The sequence below is a fragment of the Magnolia sinica genome, chromosome 12 (assembly GCF_029962835.1).
Source record: "Magnolia sinica isolate HGM2019 chromosome 12, MsV1, whole genome shotgun sequence".
Taxonomy (NCBI): Eukaryota; Viridiplantae; Streptophyta; class Magnoliopsida; order Magnoliales; family Magnoliaceae; genus Magnolia; species Magnolia sinica.
This window is the reverse complement of record NC_080584.1, coordinates 69,579,382-69,599,052: the sequence shown is the minus strand read 5'-3', so window position 1 is coordinate 69,599,052 and position 19,671 is coordinate 69,579,382. Positions and strand designations below refer to the sequence as shown.

Below are 19,671 nucleotides of genomic sequence, written 5' to 3'. Positions count from 1 at the left end.
TTTCGCGGTTATCAGACTTTCGTCATTCGGTCCAGGTCCGATACGGAGTTTTAATGTACTCCTGAGAGCGATAGGCTCACGAGATTTCGCCTAGGTTTTTAAGTAGTGTTGAGTTATGGATATTGATGGTTTTGGGTCTTGCCATTTATATAAATAGTGGTTCGAGCTAAATCCATCGATTAATTTAATTCATTACTTAATTAATTTTCACCTAAATTTCTACAAAATACGGTCCTTAGGGATTTTTGCCTGAAGTGGTACTCGGGTCTTTGTACGGATTTTTTCAAAATGTTAAATCATTAAAGTGATTAATTATCATAAGAAGATTAGCATGAACCTCTTTAGTATGGTATCTAGGGTAAGGGATATGAGTGAAAAATCATCTAGCCTTCTATTGCACCAAAAACTCATCATATTATCTAAGAACCGAATGTCTTTTTATAAGAAACCAATTTGCAATGATATAAAATGGCTAGCTAATGGCTCAATCAATTTGATGAAAAAGCCCTTTGATGGGATCGAAGGTCCTTCAATATGATCGAGATGGTCCTTAATGGGATCGAGCAATATGAATTTCCCGCTAAAATATTGTTCAACAATTTTTATGTTACCTATTCGATGTCATCAAGTGGGACTTCGATCCCGTTGAGTCTTATCGATAGCCTGTCGATAGAATTAAGATCCACTCGAAAACTATTATTTTAGGCATATAATTTCATAGCAGGCTTTGCACCTCTTTTAGTCTATCTTATCATGTTCTAATTTAACTTCTAAAGGCTATATGATAATCAATCAAGGTTTACCTATAAACATTAGGATTATCTAGAGGTTTAGGTTATTTTGGGTTTAAGGTTAGGGTCATTAAGGCACCTCATTTACCTTTTCGTCACTCCTTCATGCTCTATGTATACTTACGTCTTCGATCTTCAGCTTTCAATGGTTCAACTGATCACATGACACATGGACTCACGTGATTGACAAAACATGTGCACAAAAAAGTGCATTAACATCAGTTACTATTTTCTTAAAATCATGCTAGTTTTAGACATCATAATCTCCTTGTGATGATTTAAGCGACTAGCAGATATTTGTTATTAGTATTTTATATATTTTTAAATTATTTGCAAGTACATTTCTCTTTCTTTACTTTTCTTTAAAGCTACTATCTTCTCTAAACCTATCTTAGGTCGAAGACATCGTGATCTCCTTGGTAGTGATTTGAGAGAATAGTGACTTACTAGTTTGTTTTTGACTTTATCAGTAACCGACTAGTTCATGAATATAAGGTTTTCCGAAATCAAAAAATTTCTAAAAGATTTAAAACCCGTAAACTATAGACCATGCGAAAGTGCAGGTGATTGAGGGTGCCTAACCCATTCCCTCACTGTCACCGAGGTCTTGACCCAGAATCTCTACTCATGGATCTTATATAAAAGTCATTTTAAGTTGGGAAGTCTTTGACTCCGTAACCCATGGCGATTCTACCTGTCTAACCAATTGTAGATTCTAGACCTCTCTCAGTTAGTGGCGACTCTAAGTCATTCAAACAATATCATTATGAGTCCATGCCATATCTTAAAAAAATCACAGTCTAAGAATGACACGGATGTGGGCGCACCTACCCTATGGGAATGACGTCCACGTGAAGAAAGTGAACAGAATAAAATAATGGTCTTATCATCTTCATTAACTTTAACATTCATGCTAAATAGTTCATGAAAAATCTTATTAAACTGATTTAAGTAATCATGGACAAACATAGCTTCTTTTATTTATAACTTATATAATTATTATTTTAAATATAGACTAGTGATAAGAGACTTTGTCATATACAGACATTTTAGCTTTTTCAAAACATTTTCATAGAGTTTTCATTTATATATAACTTTATTAAGCACCTTGTTCACAATACACAAACGAATTATGCTAACAACCCTCAAGTCTAAATTTTTCTACTCATCATCAGCCAATGTTGTAACCTTTGATCTTCCCTTAAATACTTTATGCAAATCGTACTAAACCAATAGATCACATACCTTAACCTATCACATGTTAAAATTATTCTGCCCATCGAACTTCTCCACCTCAAACTTTACATTTGACATCTTTGGGGATATTGTATACTTTTAATCGCCAACAGATAGCTAGAAAAGTGTATAAATCAAAAGGTTGGATACAAAAAAAAAAAGCTCTGAAACCAATTATCGCAGAGCTTCACCTACAATTCTTCAATGCCAGCAACACAAAACTATAAAAGAAAAATATCCAAAATAAAAAAATCAAAGGCCAAACCAAACCAAACACAAGAGACAAGACTAATAAGATTTATGTGATTCAACAATATGTCTAATCCACAGGAAGTAAATTAGAGTTTTCTTCTTCATTAAAATAAAAGAAACTAAATTATAAAACTTTCCTTTCACTTCAACTGCATAACACGTATCACTCACCGAAAAAGTTTTCAAAAGATGCTTCAAAAAGATATTGTTCTCTTTATACACACATTTCTTATATAGATAATACACAAAAGAGAGTTTTAACTAAAACTTTAAAAAAATTTAAAATTAAAATTTATAAAATACAAGAGGTAACTCATTTAGACAAAGAGAATGAGAGAGAAAAATCAAGAGAGAGACTTCCTGACGTGGGGATGAACATGATGAGGTCGATCACCGTCTTCCTCAACGATAACTACTCCGACTCCACGGAGCTTCTCTGGACTCATCACAAAGACTTCTCGAATCCACGAGGAAAAATAAGTAAGATAGAAAATAAATTCTATAAAATTCATAACTTAATTGATGAATGAAATAAATGAGTTCACAACCCTTTAAATAGGGATATTAAGCCATGGGAAAAGTTTCGGAATCAAACTATGACTAAAATTCCTAAAAACCGTGACTTACTATAAATGGTAAACTTACTATTTATAGACGATCGTGATGTCTACTAGTGCGCATGGTTTTTAGCCAAAAATAGTGTCCTATTTGGCTGAACCATGATGTTCTCCTAATTATTATAAGCACTTTTCATGTTAGGCACAACTCCAAAAGCCCAACGGATGAAGAATTATACTGAAACTAAAACTTACTAAAAATAATGAAAATAAAATGGGATTACAACCGTTGATCTGATGGTATTTTGCAAATTCGGCATGGAAAACCCATCATAGCAGGTTGGGCAACTAAAGTAGCTCGTCCTGCCCCAAAATCATAAATGGTACATCTGATAGCTCATTTCAGTCTGCGAGGTACGTCTATGTTAAGTTTTGACGGTCTGGATCACATCTGCTTCGATCGGGCCTTGTCTGATCCATCTTAGCCATGAAACTGTCTACAACCTTCTCTACATTAGTCCCCTCCACTTCAAAAGAACTCGTCCTCGAGTTCTCATCTTGCTTTGGTTCATGATACTCGACCAGGTCTGCGACGTTGAAAGTCCTTGAGATCGCTATGTCCTCCGGAAGATCAACAACATAAGCATTGTCATTGATCTTTTAAATGATCGGCATCGATCCAATCTTCTTATTCTTTAATTTGTTATATGTCTTGGTCGAAAATCTCTCTTTGCGTAGATAGAACATAACATGGTCACCCACATCAAACACTTTTTGTTGTCAATGCTTATCCGCTTACTCCTTGTACTTCTTATTCGAGGCATGTAGCTTGGTTCGCACCTCTGCATGAATGCCCATAATCTTATCTATCATATGTTCTGCTATAATGCTCATGCTTGGGAGCTTGGGCAGAGGGATCAAATCAAGTGTATGGCGAGGCACTCGATCATAAATAATCTGAAATGGGCCGGGGACTTCCCTGTCGAGTAGTTCATCATGTTGTTAAATGCAAACTCTGCTTGAGACAATGTCAAATCTCACTACTTTAGTTTTTCAACTAAAATATACATCGAATGAGGTTTCCCAACATGTGATTCACAACTTAAGTCTATGGGTAGTAGGCGATGCTGAATTGAAGTCGTGTATCGAATCGATTCCACAAAGTCCGCCAAAAGTAGCTAATGAACTTCGCGTCACTGTCAGAAGTAATGATCTTTGGGAATCGCGTGTAGCTGCATAACCTCTTTGAATAATAGATTCACCATATGTGTTGCATCGAGGGTCTTCTTGTATGGGATAAAATGCTCCATCTTAGAGAAATGATCTACCACCACGAACACCAAATCCATCCAACGCTGTGTTCATGGGAGACCAAGAATAAAGTCTATAGATAAATCCTCCCAAGGGCAGTCATGCACAATTAACGGGGTGTAGAGGCCCGTATTCTGAGATTACCCTTTTGAGATCTGACAAACATGACAACGTTGTACTATTTTTTCTATATCACATACTAACTGTGACCAGTAATATCGCTCCTCCACTAGAGCTCGTGTCTTGTGTCGCTCAAAGTGTCTACCAAGCCCATCTCCATGTTGCTCTTGAATAATCTTCTCCCTTAGAGAACTTTGGGAATATACAATCAATTCCCTTTGAAGAGGAAACCGTCCTGTATATGTAAGTCATTGGGATGACCTTCTTGGCACTTCATCTAAGAATCTTTAAAGTCACCGTCCTCGGCATATAGCTCCTTGAGACATTCGAAACCAATCACCTCATTACTCATTGTAACGAGTAGTGATTCACGGCGGTTAAGTGCATCAACCACCTTGTTCAATTGCCTTGATTTGTGCTTCAGAACGAATGTGAATTCCTTAAAAAATGTAACCCATCTAGCACATATGCATATTATTCACGTTATTCTGACTATTAATAAACTTTAATGCTTAATGATCAATGTATAGAACAAACTCTCTTTGAATCAGATAATGTCGCGAATATCGCATCGCCTGAACAACTATGTACAACTCAAGCTCATACGTCGACTACTTCTTTCGGGCTTCGTAGAGTTTCTCGTTGTAGAAGGCTACCGGCCTGCCTTCATGAGATACTATTCCTCCAATTTCGACACATGAAGTGTCACATTCAACCTCAAATAGCTTGTCGAAATTAAGAAGAATCAAGACTATGTTGTGGACAACAAATGCTTGATCTCATAAAAGCTCTTGTCAGCCTCTTCAGTCCACTGAAACGGTCCTTTTTTTACGTAATATGTATTGGGTGCAACTATCATGTTAAAATTTAACACGAATCGACGATAGAAGGTCGATAACCTATGGAAACTCCTCACTTCATAAATGTTTGTCACGATCGGTCATTTCCTAATGGCTCACACCTTTTCATTGTTCACACATGTCACGCCCCAAACTCAAAAATCGGGCTCACAAAATTTCTGATCGTCGAATCCGGTGCCGATAGCCTCCGTAGTACCCTATTCTCGGCTCCCAGCATCTATACCTAGATTTCGATCCTGTGATCTTACAAGGAGGATTTTCCAATGTACATTTAACTTGCAATAAGCATAACCACAAGTTTACTCAAATCATAAAGATAACATCATCATCACATATCCACTAATAAAAATATTTGAATACAGTACATGAAGGGGAAATACATATATAAAAAATCAAAGCTCCATAAGACCGCTGCACTTGGGCGCTCGTGTATCCACTTGGTCTCAATATTGGGGCGTCTCTTGGCCTCAGAGATTTAAGAATTTTCACCCAGAGACCTCTATGGCAGCCCGATGCTAGTAACAGATTTACGGTGTCCCATCTGGCTATCCACAATATGCCTGTGGAGGCTATGACCCTGATGTCATTAGGGCATATAGTAGTCATATCCCAAAATACGAGATGCATGAGTCATATAATCCAGTCATGCATCATCCTACGCATACCATGCGCTTATGTGATACAATCTCCGCCTACCAGGGAGTCTCATAACAACCTGTCCAATGACATATGCAATGGTCAACCACATCTCATAACAAACATGCAGATGATGCGTATGGGCATGTATCATGATGCTATGCTGTCACATACTCATAATCGGTATGGACAACTAACACTGATAATCGGCCTTGACAATCAGAATCAGCCTCGACAGACGGAATCGGCCTCGATAATCGGAATCGGCCTCGACAAACGGAATTAGATTCGACAATAGGAATCGGCCTCGATAATTGGAATCGGCCTCAACAATCGACATCGGCCTCGACAAACAGAATCGGCCTCGATAATCGGAATCGACCTCGACAAACAAAATCAGCCTCGATAATCAGAATCGGCCTCGACAATTGAAATCGGCCTCGATAATCGGAATCGGTAATCGACCTAACAAAGGGCCTAAGGGAAGGTCACAATGTAGACATTTAACCATCATTGCCCATCAATGTAGACATTTAACCAACATTGCTCCTAAGGAGTGGCCCACATAGAGCCAAACATATAATGGGCCCATGGCCTCACACAAAGGCCTAATATACATCGCGATAGGCCGCTCATACACAACAAGTGGGTCCCATCAAATGGGCCAAATACATGGACCTCATATACATCACAATGGGACGCAATACATGGGCCCTATATACATCAAATGGGCCGTAATATATGGCCAGAATTACATCTCATTGAGCCTTACCAAATGGGCCCAAAATACATCACATTGGGCCGCAACAAACAGGCCACAAACACATCGCAATGGGCCTCATCATATGGGCTGAAAATATATCACAATGGGTCATGAATACATCAAGTCGGGCCTTATTCAAGGGCCGGAATATATGGTCTTCAAATACACAACAGGTGGCTCCTGCACATGGGCCATAAATACATCACAGGGCTCATTCCAAGGCCACATATACAACTCAAGGAGCTGCACATATGGGCCGGAAATCATCACAATGGGCCACAACCCATGGGCCTTAATACACAACGGGTGGGCCCCATCGCATGGGCCATTAATACATTACATCAGGCCTTGCCCATGGGCCTCGAATACATCACATTGGGCCTCGCCCATGGGCCTCGAATACATCACAATGGGGCACAACTCATGGGCTTTAAATACACAATAGGTGGGCCTACACATGGGCCTTAATACATCACAAGGAAGCCTCAAAATACATCACAGATGGGATTTCCATGTGAATGGTATGATATACACACATCTCAAGGTGGGCCCTACACGTTGCAGGTGGGCCTGCAGATGAACGGCCTGCATGAAACACATACATCACAGTGTGCCTAGCATGACAGCACTGTCTAAACATAATCGGTGTAAATCAGCACCATCTGGACACTGTCCAGCTCATCAACACCATCCAAATATTGGACAGCACCGTCCAAACACTGTCCAGCACCGTCCAACACAATCTGGACGGTGTGGATGAAATAAATAAATCATGGTGGGTATCCACCGTCTAAATAGCTGGACGGTGTGGATACAACACTACAGCATGGTGGGACCCCCAAAGTTCGTGACGTCACTCAGCAACTAAATAGTTGGTATGATGTACCCAGCCAATCTGTCCAGTAGGTGGCTCCTACATGGGGCTCACCACATGCATGTATATGATTATATATAATATTATATTTAAAAAATGCAATGTCCAGAGGGTCTGAATGCCTAGGACGGACGGTATGGATTTAAACCATACATCAAGGTGGCTACTCAAAGCTCCTGCCCGTCCCAGCGAGATAGATGGACGGTTTGGATGGAAAACATCCATCATGGAGGTCCACGTGCTGCACTCAGCACGTAACCAAGGTGGACCCCACGTCCCCTTTCAAAACGGACGGACGGTGTGGATTGAACTCGTCAGAGGTGGGGTCCCACGTCCAGTTCAAGTGGACAGACGGTGTGGATGATCACACGTACCTCAGGTCAGACCCATAGAACTTGTTGACGTTAAAGCAGCCAGGTGCTACTGGCCGTCCAGCAGATGGACGGCCCAAATACAACGCATGCACGAGGTGGGTCCACACGCATGGGACCCACCAGCAGTTTTGGATCAAGCAGATATTTGTGTTTTCTCATCTCGCTGGACGGCCTAGATAAAACAGATGGATGGCCTTGATAAAATACATACAATATGGTGGGTCCACGTGGTGGCCCACCTGAGCCAGGATCAAGCTGATATTTGTGATTCCCCTACATACAGATCAGGTAGCGGGGCTGGCCCAATGGCTGGATGGTCTGAATCATACATGCACAAAATAGGTGGGCCACATCAACAAGGAAGGAGAAAGAGAGAGAGAGAGAGAGAGAGAGAGAGAGAGAGAGAGAACTCGGAGTAGCGGAGGGGCCCCTCTTTATCCAATACATACATCAAGATGGGTCCCACCATAAGTGGGCCCTCAAATCACAAAATAAAATCACCCACCGTCAAACTCCTCTTCCTTCTTCTACCAATACGATCTAGAGCCCCAAGGGGTGCGATTCAACGGTCGAGATAGACTTTGGATGGTGGGATTAGGTGGTAGGAAGGTGGGCCACACCTAGCTTCTCTCCCATGCACATCCACCTCTCTCATGGTTGCTTGGGAGATGGAGTTTGAAAATGAGAGAGATGAGAGAGAGAGAGCGGTGATGTAAGAGGGTGATGGGTGAAAAGGTGAGTGATGGGTGAGTGAATGATGGGAGTGTATTTGACATGTAAGGGATGTGTAAGAGAGAGAGTTGACTTTGAGGAGGGTGGGTGTACTTAACATGTGAGGTGATTAATGGGATATTTCTCTTAAGTTTTACAACGCGCGACATTTTCCTTGAACTGAACACAGGCCCACATCTCCTGGCCTAGGTATTGCCTCAGCGCGTAAGACGCGACGTCAAAACCGCGATGACAGCGCGGTCGCAAGAATATAAGTCTCGGCTCGAGCCGACTATGGAATACTGGATACGACTCAGAATCGCGCGCTAACGCCGATTACAGATCGCGGGTGTCGAAATTTGACTAGGAGGACCACAGAAGCTTACAGTATGGTACGGGCTAAGATACGGGTCTCACAACATAGATGCCCAAGTATGTTAGAAAAAATCCTAGAAATAATAGGTTATTCGTTAAAAAACTACACTTTTTCAAGTTGAGGTACAACTTGTTAACTTGTAGGACCTGCAGCATCTATTTGAGATATTCATTGTGCTCTGTCTCATCCTAGCTAAATATCAAGACGTCATCAAAATACACTACCACAAATCAGCCAATAAGAGTTTTAGCGGTTGATTCATCAAACGCATAAAAGTACTTAGTGCGTTCAATAGACCGAAGGGCATGACCAGCCACTTATACAATCTTTCTTTGGTCTTGAATGCCATTTTCCACTCATCACCGGGTCAGATATGAATCCGATGGTACCCACTCCTCAGATCTAGCTTAGAGAATACCTTGACCCCTTCTACATATTGAGAATATCATCCAACTCCGGTATTGGGAACCGATATTTGATGATAATTTTGTTGATTGTCCGGCTTTCGATATACATGCGCCAACTCCCATCTTTTTTTGGCGTTAATTACACTGGTACGACACATGGGCTCATGCTCTCTCAAAAGACCCTTGCGGATCAATTCCTCCACTTGCCCCTGAAGTATCTCACACTCCTTCGGACTCATCTGATGGTGAGGGCAGTTGGGCAGGCTAGTCCCATGGACGAGGTCTATGTAACGTTGGATGTCCCTCATGAGGTGCAATCCATCGAGTAAATCTTTGGGCCAGACTTCTTTAAATTCATTTAGCAATAGCCTTAAACTTGGAAGAATGTTTGAGGGTTCTGATTCCTTACCCTTCACCATTACGGCGCATACCTTGCCAGTTTCTTTGGATTCCTCCATGAAATCCTGAATGGTCAGGAGGGAAATTCCCTCCACTTTAGAAGCTTCAGGGTGGTTCTCTGGTGCCATAGTGGTAAGGATTATCTTTCGACTATCCATCACGAAGACGTAAACATTTTCTTATCTTCGGTGGGTCGCATCATGGTCTGATTGCCATGCTCGATTGAGTAACATGTGGCATGCTTCCATGTCGACTACATCACAAAGTATTTGATCCTTATAAGTTTTACTAAATGAAAATAAGACATGCATTGTTCAGTTACATTGGTTTCATTCATATTTTTTATTCAGCCAATTGAGTAGGGGGAAGGATGTTTTGTCGTTGGTAACTGTAACTTGACCACCATTACTTTTGAGATGATGTTCTCACTACTGCCACTGTCTATGATTACATCACAAACCTTACTGTTGACAGTGCACCATGTACGGAATATATTATGTCGTTATGGATATAATTCCTTTCGTGGGGTGTACAATAATCGCCTCACAACTAGAGATTCGCCACGATCCTCTTCTGCCCATTCATCGCCATCTACTCCTTCCTCAGTGGCTTGTTCATTTTCATCAAAGCCAGGTCTTCTTTTACAGCCTCACCTTCATTACCCCTTCGTTTTATGGTCAAGTGTGTTACGGGATGATGAGGACGTGTGTTTGATAAGTGACCTGATTGGCCACGACAATACTAGTTGTTCGGCCTTGGCCAAACATAAGGATTTGGAATCCTACTCGGGCCCGCCGTTGTGGGTGATACACGTTAAGGCTTAGATAAGCCTCTCCCCTTATCACAGTTTACGGTGGCAAGAGGTTGAGTACATGCTCCTACTGGTTCATTTACTCGTGCCAGCATTGGATCCTGTATGGGACCCGTTATGAGGGGTTGAGTTGAAAGGATAAGGCCAATTAGAGACTCTTACAAGCTGCGTTTCTGCCCTACCTGCCAACTGAACCGCTTCATCCACGGTCCTAACTGGGTGCATCTGAACTCGATCCTGAATTGTCGATCGTAACCCACGTATAAATCGTTTCATGTTGCCAACCACTAGAATTCTTCGGTGTAATCTGTGACGGTTCAATTTTTCTGGCGGCAATTTTAGTATTGTTGAAACAATACCTCCTCGTAATCAATAAGGAGGAATTGTGATCAAAGAAGGTGTCTCATCCATGGCCATGATGAGATGGGCACCTTGTTCTATCGTGCAAGTGAGAGTTATACAGAAGCACCGAATTTTAATTTAAACGCTACTAATTTCACCTTTTTATGCTTTGACATGCCCATGTAAATAAAATATCTTTCTACTTTGGCTAGCCAATCGAGGAAATCTTCTATGTGTAATAAACCATTAAAACTAGGAAGTTCGGCCTTACCTCGATAGTCTCTTTCGGCACGATCTAGATGAAGATTAGTCGTCGTTCAAAGTCTTCTTCAAGGTCCTCATCACTAGAGCTCAAATTATCTGGTGTAGCCCTATGATTTACTACTGGTAGTACTCTACGGATTTCGGGATTATGTCGTATAGCAACCATAGGTGGTTAAGCATCGCATAGGGATCGTGGCAGAATTAATGCATCCGCAAGATGGTCGAGGGTTGCTTGCAGCCTTTGCATGGTCAACTGACTCTCTCAGTAGAAAGCTTTCATTCTTTTCGAAAGATAACGAATTCATGTATTACCGTCCATAAGATTTTGGTTCATAACTTCGGTGTTTGCCATCGACCCAAGGGGAGTCCTCGCCCTGATACTAATTAACGCGAGGATGAATGTGATGAGGTCGATCACCGTCTTCCTCAACGATAACTATTCCAAATCCACAGAGCTTCTCTAGACTCCTCAAAAAGTAAGGAAAATAATAAATAAATTCTATAAAATTCGTAATTTGATGGATGAATGAAATAAACGAGATCACAACCCTTTAAATAGGGATATTAAGCCATGGGAAAAGTTTCGGAATCAAACTACAACTAAAACTCCTAGAAATGGTAACTTACTATAAATAGTAAACTTGCTATTTATAGACGCTTGTGATGTCTACCCGTGCGCATGGTTTCGGGCAAAAATAGTAAGTGCCCTATTTGTTCAAACAATGATGTTCTCCTAATTATTCTAAGCACTTTTCATGTTGAGCGCAATTCCTAAAGTCCAACGGATGAAGAGTTGAAACTAAAACTTACTAAAAATAGTGAAAATAAAACCGGATTTCGACCGTCGATCTGATGGTAATCCACAAATTCGGCATAGGCAACCCAGCATAGCAGGTTGGGTGGCTAAAACAACTTGTCTTACCCCAAAATCATATATGGTACGTGTGATAGCTCATTCAGGTTTGTGAGATATGTCCATTTTAAATTATAACGGCCTGAATCACCTTTGCTTCCAATCGGGCCCTTTCTAATCCATTTTGCCCATGAAATTGTCCACGACCCTCTCTACCTCACTTCCCTAGTGGACGTCTCCCACTAGGAGATCACCACAACGTGACGTAAAGTTTGGGTTGGCCCAATCATGCCCGAGTTGACTCAACCCAATTTCGACCCTCAGCGCCTGAGGCACTGAGCTTTGGGACCACTGGGAGTATAAATGCTCAACATGTGTAGCATGCGACTTGGATAATTTAAAGGGGAGATATTTGATACTCTGCATTGCACCACCCTTTATACACCGGCATCCAAAGTTTTACACCTCCCATGCATTAACCTAAATAAAACCCACTAATATCTGGGGCCCACTGCTGCTGATTCACAATTCGAAAGCAGATTTCTTAGACAGCACTAACCACTGATCGTAGGACACTTATTTGTTGAAAGTCACTGCGTGTTTTCACTTTAACTGTCCAATCAATGTCTAACCAATGTCTACTAATGACAAAGTGGTAGACTCACGAGAGTTTCAACACGAGGTCAGGGTTCAATTACCCATTGTGATGAAATTGCAATTTGGTGTGAGTGTGTGGGTGTGCATGGCGAGTGAGTGTATGTGAAAAAAATGTCCTCTAATCCAATGGTCATATCATCAATTAATGTTAATCTTTACTTTATTATACATTTAATTTTAATTACTTGTAAGCCTGGCATGCAATTTTGAATAATTTTCAAGTGCCTGAGTATCATCCATCACACTCAACCAGAGTATCAAAGTTTTTGTCAAATTTAAAGTAGAGATATATTGGACACTTCGGTGGAGTAAGAAGGTACGTACTCAAACACATATAAACTATAAATGGCATATATTAAATCAAATTAGACCGTCCAAACATCAGGATCCACTATAGATAGATCATCGATCAAAAAGGCAGATCGATTCAAGAATCCTAATCTTTTATTAATCGATGCTTGTTTGCTGAATTTGGAGGGAAGTATCTGTCAAATACGTAATAGCTTTTATTCATAATCCATCAAAAGCTGGTAGCACGATTTGGACGGTGTAAATTGAATAATTTAAACTGCTAGTGGGACACATGTCCAATTTTGCAATGCGTTAGTATCAACCATCACACTCTGCCAGAGCATAAAAGATTTTGTCTTGGTTAATTGCCTATACCATGATTCATCCTCCCCTAAACCTACTTAAAGAAACTTAAACAAATAAAAATAAAAGCCAGAGATAGAAGATGGAATGATCTTGCGTATACATTGAAATTCAGTATATGTACATACTCTAACTATTGACCTTTGATCTTTCTTACTGATCTGAACCGTCAATTTTTAATGAACCATTATTTATAAATCACCCAGATCGAATTACCCTGATGGTTTGATTCATGAATATTTTGTGATGACTGCTCCTTACGAATTTTGGGGACCATCCAAAAGATGGGCATTGATCGGATGTTTTCAATCGTCCTATCACTGATGTAAAGCTATGTCTCATCATTTGGATGGTACTGATCAATGCGAGAACTTGCCAATTCGACAGTAGAGATTGTTTGCACACTAAAACTTTTGTGTACACTTATGTGTAGAAGCTCGCTAGAAATATCTATTGACTATTAATAGCTAATTAGTTTAAAATATATAAAAGATGGGATAATGCTAACGTCTTGTATCCATATCAAGAATGCTTGCCTTTCAGGTGGGGTCCACATCAATCAATCAACTTTGTCCCAGCCATGAAAAACCAGGGAGATGTATCTCCAGTGCTAGTTCACCACCATTTCAAAATAGTGATGACTAGGGCTTCAACGGCTAAGCCTGTCACACTCTTGTTGCATGTGAAGTAATCCTAACCATCTAATTGGTAGCCATCAAATGGGTGCTTAGTGGTAAAATAGTGGACAGTTGAAAATTAAATCAGATGCAGTACAACCATCTATTTGTACGGTGGATGTGGCTCGGCCTCTGTTAAAACATGGTGAACTATCATAGAAATGTAGCACTAAAACCAGCGGCTCGTCCTGTCATCCTACCTCCCGGATACAAAAACCTCTATATATATATTCCTCCTTAAAGAAGAGGATAGGGAGAAGAAGAAATGGAGGGCCAAGATCATCTTATTAAATCAAGGATGGAGGGCCAAGATCAGCTTATTAAATCAAGGGTTGTGAAAATCGATTCAGAGGATTCATGGGATTTCTTCCAGAACCAAGCTAACAATCAAGGTTGCCCAGTAAGTAGCTCTACTTTCTCACTTGTACGGTCTTTTTCTTGAAGCATGTTGGCCTTGTGTCCTAGAGATGGACCTTTGATGGACCATCTTAGCCCTTGATCTTCTATGTGCTGGAAATCAATGTCTATCTATTATGTACCCTAAATTCCGAACCACCCAAAAAGTGGGACCCATCGTAGATGGATTATATCCTGATATTAAACTGAATGTATGATCCTAACCATCCTACTGTTCGATATGTAATATTGGACGGTAAAAAACCAAGTAGTAGTAAATGTCCAAATTCAAGTGAAAAGACTGATTAATCAATATACTTTTGGGGATATGACCAATCTGCGGTGGGACCCACAGTTTCGACGGTTCTGATTTTAGGTACATGACACGTGTACAGTTTTGTGGAGTAATCCTTCCAACATCCATTCCCCTCGACTACAGGATCCAGACCATTGGTCTGATGGGTCCCACCGTACATGGAACATACCCCAAAAGCATCCTTGATAGGACAATCCTTAGCTTTCAATTTAGGCCTTCAAATAGACGGTTAACAGAAGAAATGCAACAACGGTTCATATTCAACTGAAAATAATTCCAAAGATTAACGGTTAGGATCGTCCAATCTCGTAGGTTACATCATACCAACAGGATGGGCCACTCGACAGTGGACCCCACTTGTAGATACAGACCACTTGGATTTTTTCAATTCCTATTATATTTTTATATCTAATATTTTTTTTTTTTTTCAGGTTGTGGTCCACTTTACAGCATCATGGTGTGCACCGTCGGTTGCCATGAATCCAATTTTTGAAGAACTGGCCTTAAATTATCAGGATATCCTATTTCTTGTGGTTGATGTAGACGACGTGAAGGTGAATATAATTTCTTTTCATAATCTTAATCTATCGAAGTATTTTTTATTTTTTTATTTCAGGGATATCATGAAATAATGGGCCATTCGACTCCTCAGGTGGGCCACACTATAAAATGCAAAGGGCAGGTGGAAATAAATTTTCTGACCGTCCAATTGTTTTGCATGTATCTGATCAAGCACCACGTGTGGAATCCTTGGATACGGAGACCGCTTGCATAGTGACAGTGCCAGTAGCGAGTGGATAGTGCTCGGTGGGCCCCACCATGATGCATGTGTTTTATCGACATTGACCATACTTTTTGCCCCCTTATATCAGGATATGAGCTAAATAATGAGGTTGATCTAAATATCCGGTGGACCACATCACAAGAAAAAGTGGTGATTAAATGCCCACCGTTAAAAACTTCTTGGGGGCATGAAACTTTTGGGTCATGTTGATACTTGTGGTTGCCCTTAATTCAGATCTGTGTGAGCATATCAACAAGTTGGATTGCAAATAAACATATGATATTTGGATTTGCCTCATTTTTTAAATCATATGTTAAAATAATGATTTCAAATGGGTTGACAAGTTGTGAGTTTTTTTTTTTTTTTTTTTTTTTTAAATTTATTTAACTCCATATCTATCTCTTTAACTTCATTTATCTAAAGCACATCTGGTTTAGAGGAAATAAAGAGCTTTTATTTAAAAAAGATCATGAAGGAATTAGATAAAACAAGTACATCATGTCAAGTATACAATTGGCGACCTTAAATACTTGCTAGCCTTGAAATGGATAGGCAAGGTGTGAGTTTATTCTTAAAATAATGATCCAAAATCCGTAGGCAAAGTATGAGTGTTTTTTAAAAAAATTTATTTGATTTTTTTTTCTTCTTCTTTTTTCCCTTGTCTTTTTAGCTTTCTTGATCGAAAGCACGGCTGATTTTATATTTCTAAATTGCATACTCTTTTAAAGGAAATAAAAAAATATATATATTTATTTAAAAAATGACTAGAAAAGTTGGATACATCACAATTGGCATCCTTGAAGACTTGCCAGCCTTGAAATGGATAGAAAAGGTTTGGGTGTTTTTTTTCTGAAAGTAATGATTCAAAAAAGGCAGTAGGTGAGGTGTGATTTTATTTTTTTTTCTTTCTTTCTTTCTTTCTTTTTCCTTGGCCTTTTTGTTTTTTTTTTTTCAATAGCTTTCTCTATCCCGGCTGATTTTATATTTTCTAGGTTGCGTGTAGGAAAAATAAAGAATTTTCATTAAAAAATAAATAAATGACATGTTGGATAAAACAGGTATAACATGGTGTGAGTAGACAATTGGCGTCCTTGAAATACTTAGACTTAAAATTATTCTATTTGCTACAAATAGAGATTTTTTTGTTTCCTTACTTAAATTACATTTGGCCCATGTCAACAATAACATTGTCAGCACTACTATATTAAATATCGCATTGCCACATTGCTAACAACAAGAATTTTTTATACGGGCAAGCAGAGGATCTAGATTCTTTATTCATTCCGTGGGTGGACCACCTTGGTCCACTGAGTAACATTATCTGCTGTCCATTGATTTCCATTTTCGTTGTATCTGGCCCAATGCATTGATCTGCCTCATTCTAATGGATATAATTATCTACACGTATGATGCATCGGTGGGAAAGAAATAACTGTACCGGGAAGTTCATATACAGTCACTGCATGTGACCTTTTCTGGCGCTTGAGAGGGTAGGCTTGAGTCAGGATGAACCAAGAAGAGTTGAAAGTCAAACATTTCTCTCTTTTTTCCTTTTTTTTTTTTAAATTTTTTCCTCCTTGAAAGTCACACGTTGGGCATGAACTGTCATGGCCCATTGATTGACTACCCTACATTAATAATAATAATAATACTTTAAAAAATGATATAAGTCATGACCTACCATATATATCATTTTTCATGATGTGACAGAAACAAAGGTGGTACTTATCCACGAGGTGGAGTACAACTTAAAATCTAGCCGGTTGGACTTGAGATCCACATAACTGGCATATACATTAATTATTAAATTACGAACCCCAGTGTCTTTAACTCCCAAAGTCAGATTGTTTGAGTAAATCCCAACCTTTGATTCATGAACACTTGTTGAAATATGACCATGCGATCTTTTTCCTTTTCAATCGTCCAATTAATATCCATTAATTTCAGTTGTTGTTAATTGTTTAATATGGCATGGCCCACCTAATAATTAAATAGACTTGATTTTTTAGCACCATATCAACCACAAATTTGAATATTTTCAGTGGTTGTTAATTATTTTCTATGGCATGGCCCACTTAATATTTGGATAGATTTGAGTTTTGGAGCATCTCTTCATCATGTTAGGACTCTTATCATTTGTCTCTGTTAACCGAAGATATCTGTACGTTTTGGTGGCTTTGTTTGTGTATGACAGGCAGTAGCATCCAGAATGGAAGTAAAGGCCATGCCTACTTTTGTCCTGATGAAGGATGGGACCCAAGTAGATAAGCTCGTTGGTGCTAATCCAGAGGAGATAAGGAAAAGGATTGATAGTTTCGCTCGGTCCATTCGTTCATACAAACAGACGTAGATTGTGTACGTGTATGTGCATTTTCAGTGGGCATGAACTCGGCTTGTTTTGTACCAACCATGTAAATTCTTATGTTGCAGCAAGTGTGGTTTTTTACCTTGCTTTTTACATTATTCTAAAACTCGGTGACTTGATTCGAAACTCATTCTATTAGAAATTAGGATTGTCAATGGCCATTGTTGTGACCAGGCCAAAGTCGTTCAAGATCATCGTATATAGTAGGACTTAAGCCCAAGCCCTGTCCAAGCTCATGACTGGCCAAAATATATAAGCTTGTGCCCAACTCTGTAAGTTAATAATTCATCCAAGCCCAAACCCATCTACCACCTTTAGGATTAAAATAATCATTTAGGAGAATTATAATTTCCATTGATAGTCATCTAAAAGAATATTAATTATTATTGAAATTGCAATTGGAATAGTCATTAAAGATAATATTAATTCTAATTAATAAGTTATTTAATCTAAATTGGTTATTAAATATTTTTCTAAAAAAATACATTAATTTTTTGAAGTGAAACTTTTAACGTAACAACTAGAGCTATACATGAATTGAATTAACTAGGTTAACTCACTCAACTCGATTTGGAAAAGCTCAATTCGACTTAGCTCGAAATTGGGTTTGAGATGGGCCAAGTTGTTTTTTTGTGCTCAAACATTTCCAGCTGAGTCCAAGTTACATCGAGCTCGACTCGACAAGAAACTTGACTTGAACCTAACTCGATTCAAATTGATTCGACCGGATCGGATTCACTTAATATAAATATTTATATTTAAATAAATTATATATAATATACATTTAAAATCCTAAAATCCAAACTTAAACTCAATTCGTAGGCTCGAACTTGAACTTGGCTCAAAAATTGATTGAGCTCAAGCTCGGCTCGAACTTAGCTCAAGCTAGCTTAAGCTACTAACCGTGCCTAGTCGAGCTAGCCAATCAGGCCCAAGGATTGAGCCAAGCTGAGTTCGAGCTGGGGTAGCCTGCTACACACAACTTCATGCTAAAGCGGAGTAAGCTCGGAAGGCAACTTGCCAACCTAGCCCATGGCATCAGACTGAGTCACTAGTGTAGGAGGCATGATTTGAACTCACACCCTCAATATAATTAGTAACAACATTTACAAGCTAATCAAACTAGTTTTGTGTCTTAAATTGTAATTTTTTATATTTAAAGGTCTAGTATTTGTGTGATTAAGTTCCTACTTTAATAGTTAAATATCAAGTTAATTCAGGTCGAGTCTGAGTCCACATGATTATAGAATCGATTCGAGTTTTCAAGTGTTTAATCTATGGGGCGATGGTTCGAGAGTTAAAACTGTTTATATAATTAGCCCATCACAAAGGATGGATGATACTGAAGCAACATGCAAGATTGGATGATTTTATGGGTGCAATGTAGGGATGTTAGTATGAACCGTTACTAGTTTATTGCCCTAAAATTCTCAGCGATTGGGAAAATACCTATGTTTAGGATCCTGGAAACAAATAGGTGGTTAAGATCTTCCTATATGGGAGATTTCTAGTGCATCGCACGTATACAGCCGGGTGAATCGGAGGAGTTCCTATATTCATAATCATGCATTTCTGTAAATAATACATTTTTTTCATCACAGAAATATTCCTAGAATAACCATTTCCACCTAATTCGACCCCTCTCAACTTTATTCTTGTGGCTGATAAGGTGACGAGACCATACATTTAGTTAGTCAAGTGATGATGTCAAACATGCGTTATTGTCAGGCCCACCTTGTGATATTCCTATTGAGAGGGGGTTGCATTGCTTGCTGGCAAGACTTTTAATGGAATCTAAACACCTGTTTTTTTCCTTTGAAAAATTGGTTAACCTTTTCAGAGACAATTATCCCACTTTATAAAAATATATTAAGCTTTTAACTCT

General features: G+C 39.3%; 1 protein-coding gene across 1 annotated transcript; it reads left to right on the top strand.

Annotated features, from left to right (window-relative positions):
- The first annotated feature begins 14,154 nt into the window (after window positions 1-14,154).
- LOC131221609 (thioredoxin-like protein CXXS1) lies at window positions 14,155-17,871 on the top strand. The gene is made up of 3 exons (XM_058216893.1): window positions 14,155-14,325; window positions 15,069-15,191; window positions 17,616-17,871. Exons 1-3 carry the CDS (start codon window positions 14,191-14,193, stop codon window positions 17,769-17,771), a joined length of 414 nt encoding a protein of 137 aa, XP_058072876.1. The 5' UTR covers window positions 14,155-14,190; the 3' UTR covers window positions 17,772-17,871.
- The last annotated feature ends 1,800 nt before the right edge of the window (window positions 17,872-19,671 follow it).

Bases quoted from the DNA above. Each gene is read 5' to 3' on its own strand.
- LOC131221609 (XM_058216893.1), top strand. From the start codon at position 14,191: ATGGAGGGCCAAGATCATCTTATTAAATCAAGGATGGAGGGCCAAGAT. The intron at 14,326-15,068 runs GTAAGTAGCTCT...TTTTTTTTTCAG, and splicing joins CTAACAATCAAGGTTGCCCA to GTTGTGGTCCACTTTACAGC. The intron at 15,192-17,615 runs GTGAATATAATT...TGTGTATGACAG, and splicing joins TTGATGTAGACGACGTGAAG to GCAGTAGCATCCAGAATGGA.